General features: G+C 40.9%; 1 protein-coding gene across 5 annotated transcripts in view; it reads right to left on the bottom strand.

The window, feature by feature from the left end:
* The window catches only part of RASGRF2 (Ras protein specific guanine nucleotide releasing factor 2), a 287,549-nt gene that overhangs the window by 202,931 nt on the left and 68,916 nt on the right, over positions 1–15,702 (bottom strand). For all 5 annotated transcript variants that reach the window (XM_049866653.1, XM_049866663.1, XM_049866673.1 and 2 more), the window contains exon 2: positions 2,491–2,597. In XM_049866653.1, coding sequence (XP_049722610.1) covers positions 2,491–2,597 — 107 coding nt within the window. The remainder of the gene's footprint in view (positions 1–2,490; positions 2,598–15,702) is intronic.

Raw genomic sequence — 15,702 nt, 5'->3', positions numbered from 1 at the left:
ATCCCTGGTCTTCTAGAATACAAAAGATGGGCAAATACACATGTTTTAAGTTATTTAACTCATTTTAATGTCCAGGTAGGAAGGAATAGAAGTGGCCACAAAGATTATGAGAAGTCCTTCAAAATGACCCAAGGGATCTACCTTGCCAACTTGATGCTTCTTTAGTTTTTGAAGGCCTGTGACCTTCTTTCACAGCAAGTCATTCTGCATTAATCCTAAAACAGGAGCAAAACCCCCAGAGCACTGGGAGCAAAGAACAGTGTCTCAGGATCATTTTTTGGGCAAGCTGCCCCAGGCCCCACTTGGACAGAAGCATTTGGTTGCCAAACCCATCCATCTCACAGAAATTTTTTCGAGAGGAAGAAAGAAAAGAAATTAAATAATTCACAAATAACATCTTCACTCTCAACCCTGACCTCACATTTGTCCATTTTCACCTTTGAACAAAGGAAGAGGGAGAGTAAAGAGAAGAGAACAAAGAGAAGTGAAATAAAGAACACTGTTAAAGTCTCTGGAGTCAGATGGTCCTGGGCTTGAAACCCAGCTCTGCAGCTTAACAACTTTGAGTTGGAGCTTGGCCAGTTTAACTCCGATGTTCTACTCATCATGAACCTTGGTTTTCTCATCTGTAAAATGGGGCTAATACCTCTCTGGGTTGTTGTGATAAATAAAAATATAGAAGTATGAAAAGCAAGCTGCCTGCCACTGAGAAGGTGGTTAACACAGAGTAGATAAAGAGAAGGATAGGAAGAGAAGGGAGTGGAGAAGGGAGGAAAACAGGAGAAAAAGTCTCATGGGTTTAAAAAACAGCCTGAGTTCACTCAAAACAAAAGCCTTCTTCTCTTTATAATTAATCTGAAAATATGAGCTGATCACCTGCTATGTAATTAACTCTGCAGTTCATTCAGAAACTCATGCACCCTAACCCTCCTCCTCGTTGCCAAGATGCATGCAATCCAGCTCAGGAAACAGAAATAACACACAGGAAATACATAGAAAATAATCTAAATTGTACTAAATGGCTAAGTGTTCTCTCTCCATGCTGTACAGAATGCACGTGCTGCTTCAGTTTGGAGGGGGATCTAGGGAAGGCTATGGGTGGAGGAAAGTTTCAGAGAGGGCGTGGTGGAGATGAGAGTGGACAGAGGAGAAGGTGAGGGAGGGCAGGCATGTCAGGGGAAGAAGTAAAAAACATGCCACATCTCAAGTTTTGTCATTGAGACATGGGGAGATGGGTGTCATGGATTGAATTATGGCCCCCAAAAATGTGTGTATCAGTTTGGCTGGGCCATGATTCCCGGTATTGTGGATTTTCTTATATGTTGTAAATCCTGCCTCTATGATGTTAATGATGGAGGACAGGCAGCAGCTGTGTTAGTGAGGCAGGATTCAACCTACAAGACTGGATTGTGTCTTGAGGCAATCTCTTGAGATATAAAAGAAGCCAGCAGAAGGACAGGGGCACTTCATACCACCAAGAAAGCAGTGCGGGAGCAGAGCTCGTCTTTTGGACCCAGGTTCCCTGTGCAGAGAAGCTCCTAGTCCAGGCAAAGACTGATGAGAAGGCAGACAGAGAGAGAAAGTCTTCCCCTGGAGCTGACACCCTGAATTTGCACGTTTAGCCTACTTTACTGCGAGAAAATAAACTTCTCTTTGTTAAAGCCATCCACTTGTAGTATTTCTGTTATAGCAGCACAAGATTAACTACGACAGTGGGCAAGATGAGAGCAGGGATTTGTGGAGTGGGGAGAAACTGGCTCAGGAGGGGACAGGCAAAAGGCAGTGAGCATAAAGCTATCTGAAGCAAAAATGGAACCAATTTAGGAACTGAATATGAAAAACAAGAGAGAGAGATCTTCCTGCACCTCTTTCAGGTTTCTTGTTTCCTTTTGCGGTTGTGTGCTTTTCTTTCCACCTTCCTGGTATTTCTCAGGGGAAAGTGAAGTCACCCTCTTCTATTTCCCTGGAGTACAGGCTGGCTGTCATTTTTCTTGATAACTAGACAGCACAGTGCCAGTTTTATGAATGTAGGCCCCTCTGAGTCCATAACCTTATCGCGATTGTCCTGGCACATGCCTACTAGCTGTGCAACCTCAGGCAAGCAAACTACCCTTGCCAGCCCTCAGCCTCCTCATCTGTAAAAGGAGTAATTATAATACGCCTCTCATAGACTGTTGAGAGGATAAGTGAATTAATACCTTGAATAAACTCCTTAACTGAGAAGCACTTCAAATAATGCCTGGCACGTAGAAAGAGTTCCACAAAAGTGGTATTATCTACCTTATTATTTACTATTCTATTACTTTCAACTCTTTAGCTAGACTACAACCACCAAAAGCTCAAAGTATCATCTCATACATAACTAAGGAGGAGCTATCAAGGAGAAACCCATATTATCACTGTAAATGCTCCAAAAACTACCCCAGCAGTGATAACCCCAATGCAAGACCCAGACAATCAAGTGTCACACAGGAGAATGTGAGCTGATACCTGGCCTGATGAATAGCCTCCATCCACTCTTTACCATCCTGCTCCTCCTCACAGCGCAGCTCCAGTGGTTTCTGACCTTCATGGCCAAAAAGGACAGTAAAGTAATACTGGAAAGAAAAACACACAAAAGGTTTATTTTTATTTTTCAAAATTACCAGAATACCCATATGGTATTTACCTACAAAAGGTATTTGTTTACAAAATGCATCAGCATTATGTAAATCATATTTCAAAATGTAATACCATTGCAAGTGCATTGGCAATAACTTTGTACCTAGAGGTTATAATGGGCTACATATTAGCACCCCTTAGGTAAGATTTAACCTACAAGCCCACTATAATCCATATTTTTTATACAAGTACAAAAAAGAACATTGCAGAAGTCTGACTATATATAAATTAAAGTTAGCATGATATTTTCCAAAAGTTTTCCCTTTCTGGGTATTATAAAGCTATAGGAATACGTGAGTCTACACCACTGAACTGGCTAATATTTTATTGTCCATTCTAGGAAGCAACATGCCTATAATCACAGCCCAAGTGCTGCTATTTGCCTCCCCTGCAACCTTAGCTCACTCATCTATGCCAAGAAATGTGGAAGACAGCTACCTGTCCAACCAACTGCAAGACAATTATACATGCCCATTCCAAAGAATGGTGATCCAACTAAATGCAGAAATTATCGAAAAATATCAGTAATATCACATACAAGTAAAATTTTGCTGAAAATAATTCAAAAACAGTTGCAGCAGTACATTGACAGGGAACTGCAAGAAATTCAAGCCACATTCAGAAGAGGACGTGGAATGAGGGATATCATCATTGATATCAGGTGGATCTTGGCTGAAAGCAGAGAATAACAGGAAGATATTTACTTGTATTTTGACTATGCAAAGGCATTCAAACTGTGTGGATCATAACAAATTACACATAACATTGCAAAGAATGGGAATTCCACAGAACACTTAATTGTGCTCATGTGGAACCTGTACATAGACCAAGAAGCAGTCATTCAAACAGAACAAGAGGACACTACATAGTTTAAAATCTAGAAAGATGTGTGCCAGAGTCGCATCCTTTCACCATATTTATTCAATCTGTTTGCTGAGCAAATAATCCAAAAAGCTGGACTATATGAAGAAGAATGTGGTATCAGGACTGATGAAAGACTCATTAACAACCTGCAATATGCAGATGATACAACCTTGCTTGCTGAAAGTGAAGAGGACTTGAAGCGCTTACTGATGAAGATCAAAGACTGCAGCCTTCAGTATGGATTACATCACAACATAAAGAAAACAAAAATCCTCAGAACTGGACCAATAAGTAATATCACGATACATGCAAAAAAGATTGAAGTTGTCAAGGATTCCATTTTACTTGGATCCACAATCAACACCCATGAAAGCAGCAATCAGGAAATCAAACAATGCATTGCATTGGGCAAATCTGCTGCAAAAGACCTCTTTAAAGTGCTAAAAAGCAAAGGTGTCACCTTGGGGACTAAGGAGCACCTAATGCAAACCATGGTGTTTTCAATTGCCTCATATGCATGTGAAAGCTGGACCATGAATAAGGAAGACTGAAGAAGAATCGATGTATTTGAATTATGGTGTTGGCAAAGAATATTGAATATACCAGGGACTGCCAGAAGAATGAACAAATCTGTCTTGGAATAAGTACAACCAGAATGCTCCTTAGAAGCAAAGATGGTGAGACTTCATCTCATATACTTTGGACACGTCATCAGGAGGAACCAGTCCCTGGAGAAGGACATCGTGCTTAGTAAAGTAGAGGGTCAGCAAAAAAGAGGGAACCCTTCAATTAGGTGAACTGATATAGTGGTTGCAACAATGGGCTCAAACATAGCAAGGATTGTGAGGATGGTGCAGGACACGGCTGTGTTTTGTTCTGTTGTAGGTAGGGTTGCTATGAGTCAGAACCAACTCTAAAACTCTAGGGCACCTAAAAACAACAATTCTCCATTTGAACGATGGAGTGCTTCGTATTTTTACTTAGCATTGCCCAGCTCGAGCTGTATTATTCCTCGCTAAAACTCCTTTTCTTTCCCTCCTAACAGAGTATGAGATTTTCTTCATGGACATAAGCCTTTCCTCTTTGCTGATTTTGCTTTGTATCCTTACATTGTAATAGATCATAGCTGTGAGTACAACTAGATGCTAAGTCCTGTGAGTCCTCCAAGTGAGTCACTGAACCTGGGGCTGGTCTTGGGGACCCCTGATAAAGAAAGTCACTATGAAAGATGTAATTATGAGAACAAGAACAGAAGTTAACAAAATAGAAAACAAAGATAAAATGGAAAGGATCTGTAATACCAAAAATTAGTTTATTTAAAACAAAACATTGAAAAGAAATGGGCACTTTCCAAGAAAATTATAACTTGTGAAAATTTACTCAAAGAGAAAAAGAAATCCAAAACAGACCAAAAATCATTTTTAAAAATTGAAAAAATATTTTTTAAACCTACCAACTATAGAAAGCCTCTCAGTCCAGACAGTTTTACTGATGGATTATACCAAATATTGAAAGAACAGATTTTCTAACCCTATATAATCTCTTCCAGAGAGTAATTAAAGAGAGAACACTCCCCAACTCTTTTTGTAGAGCTTGTGACCAGAGAACTTTTTATTATATGACCCAGCCCAGTGCCGTTGAGTCGATTCTGACTCATAGTGACCCTGTAGGACAGAGTAGAACTACCCCATAGAGTTTCCAAGGAGCACCTGGTGGATTCGAACTGTCGACCCTTTGGTTAGTAGCCATAGCACTTAACCACTATGTCACCAGGGTTTCCTATTATATGACAGTGATCAGAAAATACACCGGGCCTGCCCAAGACTTCAACCTGGGGCATGAAAAGAACTAGTCCCCCAGAGTTGGTCTGAAAGAAAGAACAGAAGCCAAAGATAGAGTTCTTTCTGTTGTTCCTCCCCACCCCCCAGTCCTGTTGTGTGGCAGTTATGTACTCATTTTTTCAAATGAATTTAAAATTTTGGGTCAAAAATCTTATTAATCTCTAGCCCTGGAAGCATGATTTTTCAGCATAATTTTACCAAGAGAAAAACATTTGGCCAAGAGATTTCCCATGTTTCCTGCACAAAAAGTCATCAGCAGGTTGAGGACTGCAGGCCATGGTTGTAGAATAATCTACACTACTTCACAGACAGTCCTGAGCCCCATCAATGACAGCAGTCTTTAGTTCTTAACCTGGTGTCCAGCCAGAGGACAAAACGCTTTAAACTAGAGGGTAAGAGCTTAAAGAAAAGGCCACTGAGGATGGGAAGAATTGAGTTTAGCACTGTATTCAATAAAGCTCAATTTAAACTTGAGAGGAAAAGAGTTGAAACCCAATAAAACAACAAAGCAATGGCTTAAAGGGCAATCCTATAACTGATGGTATTTCAGTAACTGCTGGCTACCATCCAAGCCCAAATGCCCAAGCTGGGGAGAGGAAACAATTAATGAACCAGCCAAATCTCTCTAACAGCTTCCACAGGCACCTCAACAGCAGTTGCTTCTTGGAAACCCAATTAAAAGCCACTTTTAAAAGACAGGTAATTACATTAGCAGAGTATAGTTGTCCCTCAGTATCCATGGGGGATTGGTTCCAGGATCACCCTCCCTACTATTCCCCTCCCCCCACCGTGGATACCAAAATCCATGGAGAACTATTTGCATATACTTATAATACCTAATACAATGTAAATGCTATGTAAATAGTTGCTATACAGCACTGTATAGATTAGGCAAACAATGCTCAGTGAGTGCTGGAGAGAGACTGAGGATCTGCGAAATGGTGGGAGGCTACTCAGGGTATGCCTACACACATCACTTCATTCACATGGATTCAGCATAGTGCTCGATATGGCAAGTTCAAATTTTACTTTTTGGAAATTTTTTTTTTTCTAATATTTTCAGTTGGTTGAATCCACAGATAAGGAACCTACGAATACAGAGGGCCAAAGTACATTCAAAGGGTAAACCATGTCTCAGGCATAGCAATGATGGAACGTGTTATGAGGAGTACATTTTATGTTTCCTGAAGTTTGTTTAACAAATTCATCTCAACTACAAAAAAAAAAAAAAAAACACTGCTTCTCTGTGTTCCTGCATATTACTTCTTCTCATACACATATCAAAAAGTTTTCTTTGTCTATTCTTGCCTTGCTCTGATAGGAACTTAGTAAAAACTAGATCTGTGCCTCAGACCTGGGGGTTTAGAGTTCACCTTGGGTATCAAGAGTAGCAGTAGACACCACTGATGATATTCTGTGACCTCTGATCTGTCAACTGAAGGAACTTGGAGGGGAAGCTCCAATGTACGGGGTCATGATGAAGTGTCAGGAAGAGTAATAAGCTTGACCTCAATTATGTCTTTAAATTCTACAATTAAAATGACAATGAATTTCTCTTCTTTTCTCCACCTGGGTAGTCTCACCGAGTCCCAAATCTGTTTCTCCAGCCAGAAACTCTCCTAGGTACCAGCCCATTAGACAGCATTTCGAATGTGTCCAAAACTGAACTCCCCGTCTTTCTTTCCTTTCCCCCCGTCACCACCACCCCTTATCCCACCCACTGGCCCCACAACTATTTCTTCTCCTCTTGTCTCTTCTTTGTCAAGTGCATCTTTATCCAACAGTTGCCCCAGTTAAGGACCCCAAAGTCACCCTCAACTTCTCCCTTCTTATCAGCCCCATCCATTTGGTTTTGCCAATGTTCCCTCTTGGGAATCTCTTGAATCTGACCCCTCCTCCCAAACCTTGGGGCCGCAGCCTTAGATCTGGCTTTTGTTATCCTTTACCCAGGCTACTTGAACAGCTTAATCACTGGGATAACAGATAGTTTTGCAATTTTTTCCAACTTATGTCCCTTTACCTTATAGCGGGTTTTTCTCTCCCCTTGTATCCTACCTGCCATTACAATCCAAAGTGGGGGTTAATGGCCCCTCAGTAAGGACAGGATGACCTAGGTGAAGTCCCAGTGAGTCAGGCAAACAAGAGGGACGCTGTCCCTTTCAGGATAGGTGGGAGGAAATAAGTGACTGTGGTAGATAAAGGCAGGCAGAGGTAGAGAGAGATATGTGTTTCAGTTCTCCCCCCACTCTGGGGTAAAATCCCAGAGAAGGGTAAGAGGTTAGAAATCAAAGGGGCTTCTGTACTACTTTTCCTTTGGGACCCTAGAGGATGTCATCTCAGAGTTCCTCCCTCATGTCAACATGGGGTGGTGACCACATCAGAGTAAAATTGGTGTCACAGCTGACTTAGGTGGAAAGGTTCCGAGTCTAGCTATCCAGAGCCTCCTTTAGCCTCTCCATGGTGTGAAAGTTCCCAAGTGTACTGTGAAGGGATGTGGATTGGGGTAAGGGACACTCGCAGACCTCAAGTGACTATGCAGCCCCAGCAAGAGCCAACATGAGACCAAGTAAGCAAAAAGGACAACCAGGCCAAGAGATTATGGAGTAAAAGTTATAACATCACAGACTTCAGCAGTAGATGCCAACAGAATGCCAGGGCAGAGCCAGAGAAGCACCAGACACAAGTCAGCACCAGCAAGGAGCCCCTCCTCTCACACACACACACTCACACACTCGTGCACACACACACGTGCGTACATGCGCACTCACACACACACGCCCTCAAGGACACATAAACCCCTTTTTACAAAGCACCATCTTACTTAGTGAGGCGCAGAGACCTTTTCCATTATTAGAGCAGACTGAATTTACTAGTTTGCCAGACTCAGCTAAATGAGGTTCTGTTCCTTCCACTTAAGGAGCTCTGGTAGCGCAAAGATTAAGCATTGGGCTGCTAACCGAAAAGTTGGCAGTTCAAACCCACCCAGCAGTTCCACCAGAGAAACACCTAGTGATCTGCTTCTGTAATGATTATAGCCTAGAAAACCTTATGGAGAAGTTTTACATTGTCACATGGGGTCACTACGAGTTGAAATCGTCTAGACAGCACCTAACAATAACAACATACAGTGGGGAAGAAACCTTAAGGAGAAAGTTAGGTCAAAATTAGAAAAACATTTTCTTTGCACATACCAAGCTGCCTCCAATCTCTCCCAACTCCTTCCATCCCAAACAATGCAGCCACAGCTCTTTCTAAAAGACAAATCTGAGCTTTCATGTCTCTGCTTACAAACTTCTGCTGGTATGCTTTACCTCTAGGACCAAATTTTACCAAGGCAGAAAATGCCCTTCACAAGGAGGTCCCATCTCCATTTTTAACCTCATTTCCGCCTGTTTCCTCCAATGCACTTCATACGCCAGTCAGATCAACATATTTCTCCTCCAAGATACCAAGATATTCTTCTTCATGCTGCTGACAGAGTATAGTCTGTAGAGTAAGGCAGACCTGAGTACAAATTCTGACTCCTTCACGTACTAGCTACAAGTTATGAGACCTTAGTAAGTCATTTCACCTTTCTGAGACTACGATTGGTCATTGGCAAAATGAGGACAATGATACATGCCTCGTAGGATTGAAGTAGCCAACATACAGTTCCTAGTACCCAATAGATACTCAACAGGCTGTTAATTCCATCTTTATTAGTGTGTCTCTGTCTTGAGACACTTTGTTTCTTCTTCATTCCCAGCCCCTTCTTCACTGGTCAAATTCTTATGGAACCTGGAAGTCTTACATCACTGAAATGTCACTCATCTGAGAAGCCTTTCCTGGCACTCTTTGGCAAAAAGCAGTCACTTCCTCCTCTGGTTTTCAATAGCCCTGTGTACCCTTTTCTTCATACTCCCTTAGAGTTGCCCATACATGTCTCTCTGCTCTGCCAGCCTTACCCTCTTGTACCCTCATTCTTAGTACTATGCCAGGCACAGAGAAAGCCCTCCATGTCTGGTGAATGGATGATAAGCAGTAAAGAAACACAAGGTATAGTTAGTCTAGTAAACTTGCTTCAACCACTCACACATGACAATTTCATGACTATACAGTTATATCTCAGCTATCAAGAGAAGATAAGAGAATTGTACGGAGATTTTAGAAAAGATGAATTGCTCTAGAGAATAAAAAGATGGTTGAAGTCATGGAAAACCAGTATGTTACAATGATCTCACAAACCCTACTCAGCAACAGTAAGAGATACCATAGATCAGCAGATTCACCACGGATTTTTACCTCTTACCCACAATGACTATAAAATGTCAGAAAGACAACATAATGAATTAATTTAGGATATGTAAGTGTCCAGTTCTTCATGGTAGCCTTATATGAATTTTCATTTTTAGTTTTCTGATTTGTATTATAATGAGGTTTGCTGCTGTTTATACTATGTGTTTTTGTAGAGGGAACAAATGAAACCCAATATGAGAACAAAGGGTCAATTAAAAGGCTGGTTCTTAAACTTCTAAAAGTTAGAAACAAATTTATAGCTAACCGGCAATTTCTAAGGGATAGTATTAGGGGGCCACTCCCACTCTTTACATTTCTGTACCGTATGAATCATTTACAATAAACACATACAGCTATATAACCAACAGTAAAAATATTTATTCCATTTTGGAAACCATGTGCCAGGTCTTTATAACATTACTTATATGCCCATAGAAAGTAAATGATGGTCAAATCAGTGATGTTCAAATTAAGATTAAAAACCATTTTGGGTTTTCTTAAAAGCATATAGCAGAAGAAATCATTTCATTTAAAAAAAAAAAATGCTGGTCCACAAGTATTATTATTTGGATGGTACTGCAAGGTTTTAAATCACTACATATGTTCTTCAAATTTTTCAGTTTTGGAATAAGAGAACTAAAGCTTAGCCCCTTGCAGATATGCCCACCCTCCCTCTGCAGCCATTGAGGAGAGAAAACCCTCTTTCCACAGCTCCTGCCAGGGAGGGATGCAGGCACCTCGCAGGAACTCGCTGCAGTCTTCTCCTCTGGGTTGCCAGATTTCTGACCCACAAGTCTTACGCTGATTGGAAAAAGAAACGGATGTGTTCCAAATCACCCTTGGCTCCAAGCCTCATCTCAACTCACACAGTGGACTAGTGATCACCGGAACACAGTTGCCTGGGGTGGCAGCGCCTCTGGGACCACATCACAGCTCTAGACCAGGTGTAACTTTCCATCCCAACCAGGTCTGGAGTCAGGCCTTCAAGCTGGATTTCACGCTATTCCCCAGGTATTTGAACAATACTACTGAGCACCACTCTGTTGCCTAAAGCATGTTTCTTCCCCAAGACCCCCAAGGGTTGCTATGACGAGCCTTCCCATTCAGAGGGAAGACTCCAACCATTTCAGGATGCAGAGATGGACATAATCCACGGACAGCAATTCTCCAGTCAAGGTGAACTTAAAAAGCAATAGTAAAGTATGTGACCATGTTATTCTTCCTTTCTATTATTTCTTACCTCCGCCTCCTTCTCCTTCCTCCCCTTTCTTCTTCTTTCTGTAACAGCTTGTAAAATGGGAATTAAATCTATCTTAAACATTTGATGTACTGATGAAACTGAGTTTTATGTTCCCTATTACTAATTTTGATTCTGAGAAATTTAACCTTTTACATATCTCAAAACTCACCTAAACTGACACTGAGCTATCTTTAACACACATGGGAGTTTCATTGTTTTCCTGGTACGGGGATGGACCTCTATAAGAGAAAAGTATCCTATCCCTGAGCCCTAGAGGCACAGAGAGATCACTCTAAATCTGATTTGCAGCCACTACCCTGGCATGTGAGAGAGAGATAAGAGAAAACAAACTGAAAATAATAGTAAGGTGAGCATACCACCCAGCCAGCTCCCATGGAGTTGACTCCAACTCCTGGCGACCCCATGTGTGTCAGAATAGAACTGTGCTCCACAGGGCTCTCAATGGCTGACTTTACCGAAGCAGGCTGCCAGCCTTTTCTTTCAAGGCACCTCTGGGTGGACTTGAACCTGCAACCGTTTGCAACACCCAGGGATTCCAATGTGAGCATAAAGAAGGGGAATACAATGTTTCTTGATACCATTCCCTCTCCTTCTCCACTTGGTATTCTTACTCCCTCATACTTTCTGTCATTGAAATGTTACTTGTAAGGGGTGTCTCTGGCCATGGCATCTGGTCACTATCGCATCAGCTGGTGGGGCACTAACTGAACAGGAAAAGTTTAAAGCTTTACCCTTGACCCAGCTCCTTTGGTTTCTAAGAGAGAAAGCACTTCACTCTCCTGCCTCTGTGACTGTTTTTAATAAATTGGGATCATTTCTTTTCCATTGCTCTATCTCAGAGTCACCAGAGAAGATTTTGTGTAATTTAGGGGAGACTGAATTTCCAACTGGTTCATAGACTCCGTCTTTCATATCATGGATATATGTTAAGATTCATTTTTATTGGTAAAACATACATAAAATCATACTACTACCCCTCCAGGCTTTCTTAGGAATAGAGATCTAAGAGGCTGAAGGCTTTTTCCCCCTCCACTTCCTTTTCAACACCTGATTCAAAGACCTTGCCTTGGGCACCTTCACAAGCCAACTTCAGAGAGTCACAACAGACTCTGATCTCAGCATCAGAGCAGGCAGTGTGGTTCAAGAGAAGGAGTCCCAGGCTAGAAGGCAGGACATCAGGATTCTCACCCTGCCTCAGGGATTCATGTGAACTCCAGCAAGCTCCTCTTTGTGCTGTTTGTTCTCAGTTCAAGTGGCAACAAGGCCACCTTTCCTACTAATCCCCAAGGTGAGGCTCAAATGCAATAACACACATCAAAGTGCTTGGAAAAGCATGAAGTGTGTCTCGTCACTGCTGTCAGTGGTAGAACTGCCAGATCTCACCTGGGAACCAGTCACCACGAGTCTACCTATGACCCCAGACACTACACTTGTTCCAGATCTGCAAAACTGGGTAATTGCAGTTTCCCTGCTTTCCTCTAGTAAAAGTGCTAGCACATGAAGAAAACAAGAAGAAAATTATGTATTAAAATTATGAACGAGCACACCAGGTGCTTGGTAATTATGAAGAGGTCATACTGTTTTTGTTGCTGTAGTTGTTTATTGGTTGTTTTGATTCTGTGCATTTTGTGTGTGTTTGTGTGGATGGTTCTTTGATAGTCACGATGAAAAGATTTCTTCTTCTGCCAAAGGCTTGAAGAGGAGATTGTATTTTGATGTTTCAGTGACATGCAAGAGCTCACTGAACGATTCATCTCAACACAAGCCAACAAAATAGAGCATTAATTTGAAAACATGAATAAAGCCAAGCATTTGCATACATAAAATCCATACGATGCTATAATATCAGCTTTTAAGAACTGCCTCAGAATATATTCTTCTATTGTACATATTTTAATGGAAATGAATTTAACTTAGATTCCAGCTCAAGGAGTAAGGGTTTAACTGCCTCCCCCTGTGCTTCTGCCACAACTGGAAAAATATGTTCAGATTGACGTCCAAATTTCATGAAGAACAGAGTCGAATTAAACTGCACTCACTGGAGAGTGACAGGGATAACAAAGCATCAGAAAACCTGTCATTTTAAGAATGCTAAAAGAAACTGATACAGTTAGTTAGTCTTCAGATCTTTGAAAGGCAAACATGTAAAACTGGAACAGAGAAACTTGGTCAACCAAGGGATTGGAGTCCCCATAAATCACCAGGCATACCAAAAACTCATGAAAACAGAGGCATGAGATATGCTGACTTAAGACATTGTCCCCAACTTGCAGGGAAAGACAATGGTTGCTTCTCATGTTTTGTTAAATTCTCATACACGTTCTCGGCCTTCTCTTGTATTACCACTCCACACAGGAAAGGACTGATGGAAGATAATGTATGATTTACATTATTGGCTTCACCCCACGCCCAACCCCTCCCATTTACTCATTATCTTTAGAAAAGAGATGTCTAACTCTGCTCTGCCTCAGAGCCGCTGATTGAACTCAGTGAATTCAGCTCCACTGTCACAGTGTTTTCTTAAGGTGACGTAACTAAACTTCATCACCATTCCAATGCCATCCTATCTCGGCCTCCCGGGAACTGATCCGGAAACTCTTTAATTTCACTGGTTCTAAAGGAAGAAACCTCCAAAACCTTCCCTCATGCTGTCTTCATCACATTATTATTTCAACAAATTGGTGTTAATTGTTTTTCATTTGCCAACCAAATTCTCATTTATGCAAAATACAAGGAACACGTGTGCTGCTAACACCAGGGTAGTTAGTACCACTTAGCAGAGGGGAGAATACTCCCACAGAGACGTGAATGAGTGTTAGAGTTCCTCTGCTGATGAAAACCAAAAAATCTTGGGGTGCTCTCTCAAAGGAGGACCAAAGTAAAGCCCAAAAATGGCCAAGGGAAAATATGACTGAGATAGATTTATTCCATGTGGCTTCAGGAGACACAAGTAGGAATAAAGGGTTAAAGTTAGAGATTTGGAAGACCCTTCTAAAAGTGGTATGGGATGCCTACGCCAGTTGGCCATCTCTCAGGGGTGCCTGGAAAGGGATTCTCACCCTTGGAAAACAGAACCAGATTGCCTCTAAGATACTAAACTACCAAAATTCCTTAGTAGCTGTAACATAATCTAAATTTTTAGCATTTAGATGTGCAATAGAGGATGCATAGAAATGTCTGTTAGCCTGCTGTCCTAAATTTTCTGTTCGATATCTCAATTTTTATAACATGACAACTTACCAACATGGAAGTAAAAGAAAATTCATGTCTGAGTAAACAAGTAATTAGTGCCTTTTAAGAGGGAAAGACTTTCATGGCATTGTGCTGCCCACTACAGGGAAGACAGAGTTTCAGGTTTGAGTCAGCCAAGTAAACTGCCTGTTTATAAAACAAATGAACACTCCGCAGAGGAAAATAACAGAATCTAGAGTCTCTAAAATATGTCATCCAATATTTCCAGTACACAACAGAAAAGCACTAGTCATGAAAAGAAAATGTGACCCAGAGGCTAGAGAAAAAGGTGACCCATATATTGGAATTAGTAGGCAGGACTTTAAAGCAGCTATTATAAATATGTACAAAGACAAAGGAAAAGAAAGTTGTAATGAATTGTTGTTGTTAGGTGCCGTCGAGTGAGTTCCAACTCATAGTAACCCTACGCATAACAGAACAAAACACTGCCTATCCTGTGCCATCCTCACAATCATTGTTTTTCTTGAGCCTATCGTTGCAGCCACTGTGTCAGTCCATCTCTTTGAGGGCCTTCCTCTTTTTCTCTGACCTCTACTTTACCAAGCATGATGTCCTTCTCCAGGGACTGGTCCCTCCTGATAACATGTCCAAAGTACCTGAGACAGAGTCTTGTCGTCCTCGCTTCAAAGGAGCACTCTGGTTGCGCTTCTTCTAAGACAAATTTGTTCGTTCTTTTGGCAGTCCATGGTATATGTTCAATATTCTTTGCCAACACCACAATTCAAGGCGTCAATTCTTCTTCAGTCTTCCTTATTCGTTGTCCAGCTTTTGCATACATATGAGGTGAATGAAAATACAATGGCTTGGGTCAGTTGCACTTTAGTCCTCAAAGTGATATCTTTATTTTTTAACAGGTGGAGGACCTCAGCAAAGAAATGAAAACTATAAAAAAGGACCAAATGCAGCTCCTCAAAAAGTTAAATGTAGAATTACCATATGATCCAACAATCCCACTCCTAGGTACATAACCAAAAGAACTGAAAGCAGGAACACATAAATATATACCATTGTTCATCTTAGCACTATTCACAATAGTCAAAAGGTGGAAATAACCTAAACGTCCTCCACCAAATGAAAAGATAAAATGTGGTATGCACATATGATGGAATATTAGTTGGCTGTAAAGAGAAACGAAGTCCTGATACATGCTACAACATGGATGAATCTTGAGAAGATTATGCTAAGAGAAATAAATCAGAAACAAAAGAACAAATATTGTATAATCCCACTTATACAAAATATATAGAAGAGGCAAATAGAGGCCAAAGTTCACTAGTGGTTATCACTACAGGATGGCAAAAGGGAGAGCTACTGTTTAAGGAGCACTGACTTTCTATTAAGGATGATGGAAAAATTTGGAAATAGAGACTAATGATCGTTATACCATATGATAAATGTAATCAATGTTACTGAATTGTACTATAAAAAAAAATGTTGAAATGTTGTTTTGTTATATATATTTTACCACAATAAAAAAGGACCAAATGGAAATTCCAGAACTGAACAATATAACATTTGAAATGAAAAAAAAATTAACTCAGATTAAAG

The sequence above is a fragment of the Elephas maximus genome, chromosome 2, assembly GCF_024166365.1.
Source record: "Elephas maximus indicus isolate mEleMax1 chromosome 2, mEleMax1 primary haplotype, whole genome shotgun sequence".
In the NCBI taxonomy this organism is placed as follows: domain Eukaryota; kingdom Metazoa; phylum Chordata; class Mammalia; order Proboscidea; family Elephantidae; genus Elephas; species Elephas maximus.
Note: the sequence above shows the minus strand (reverse complement) of the source record. Positions and strands in the feature narration are given on the sequence as shown.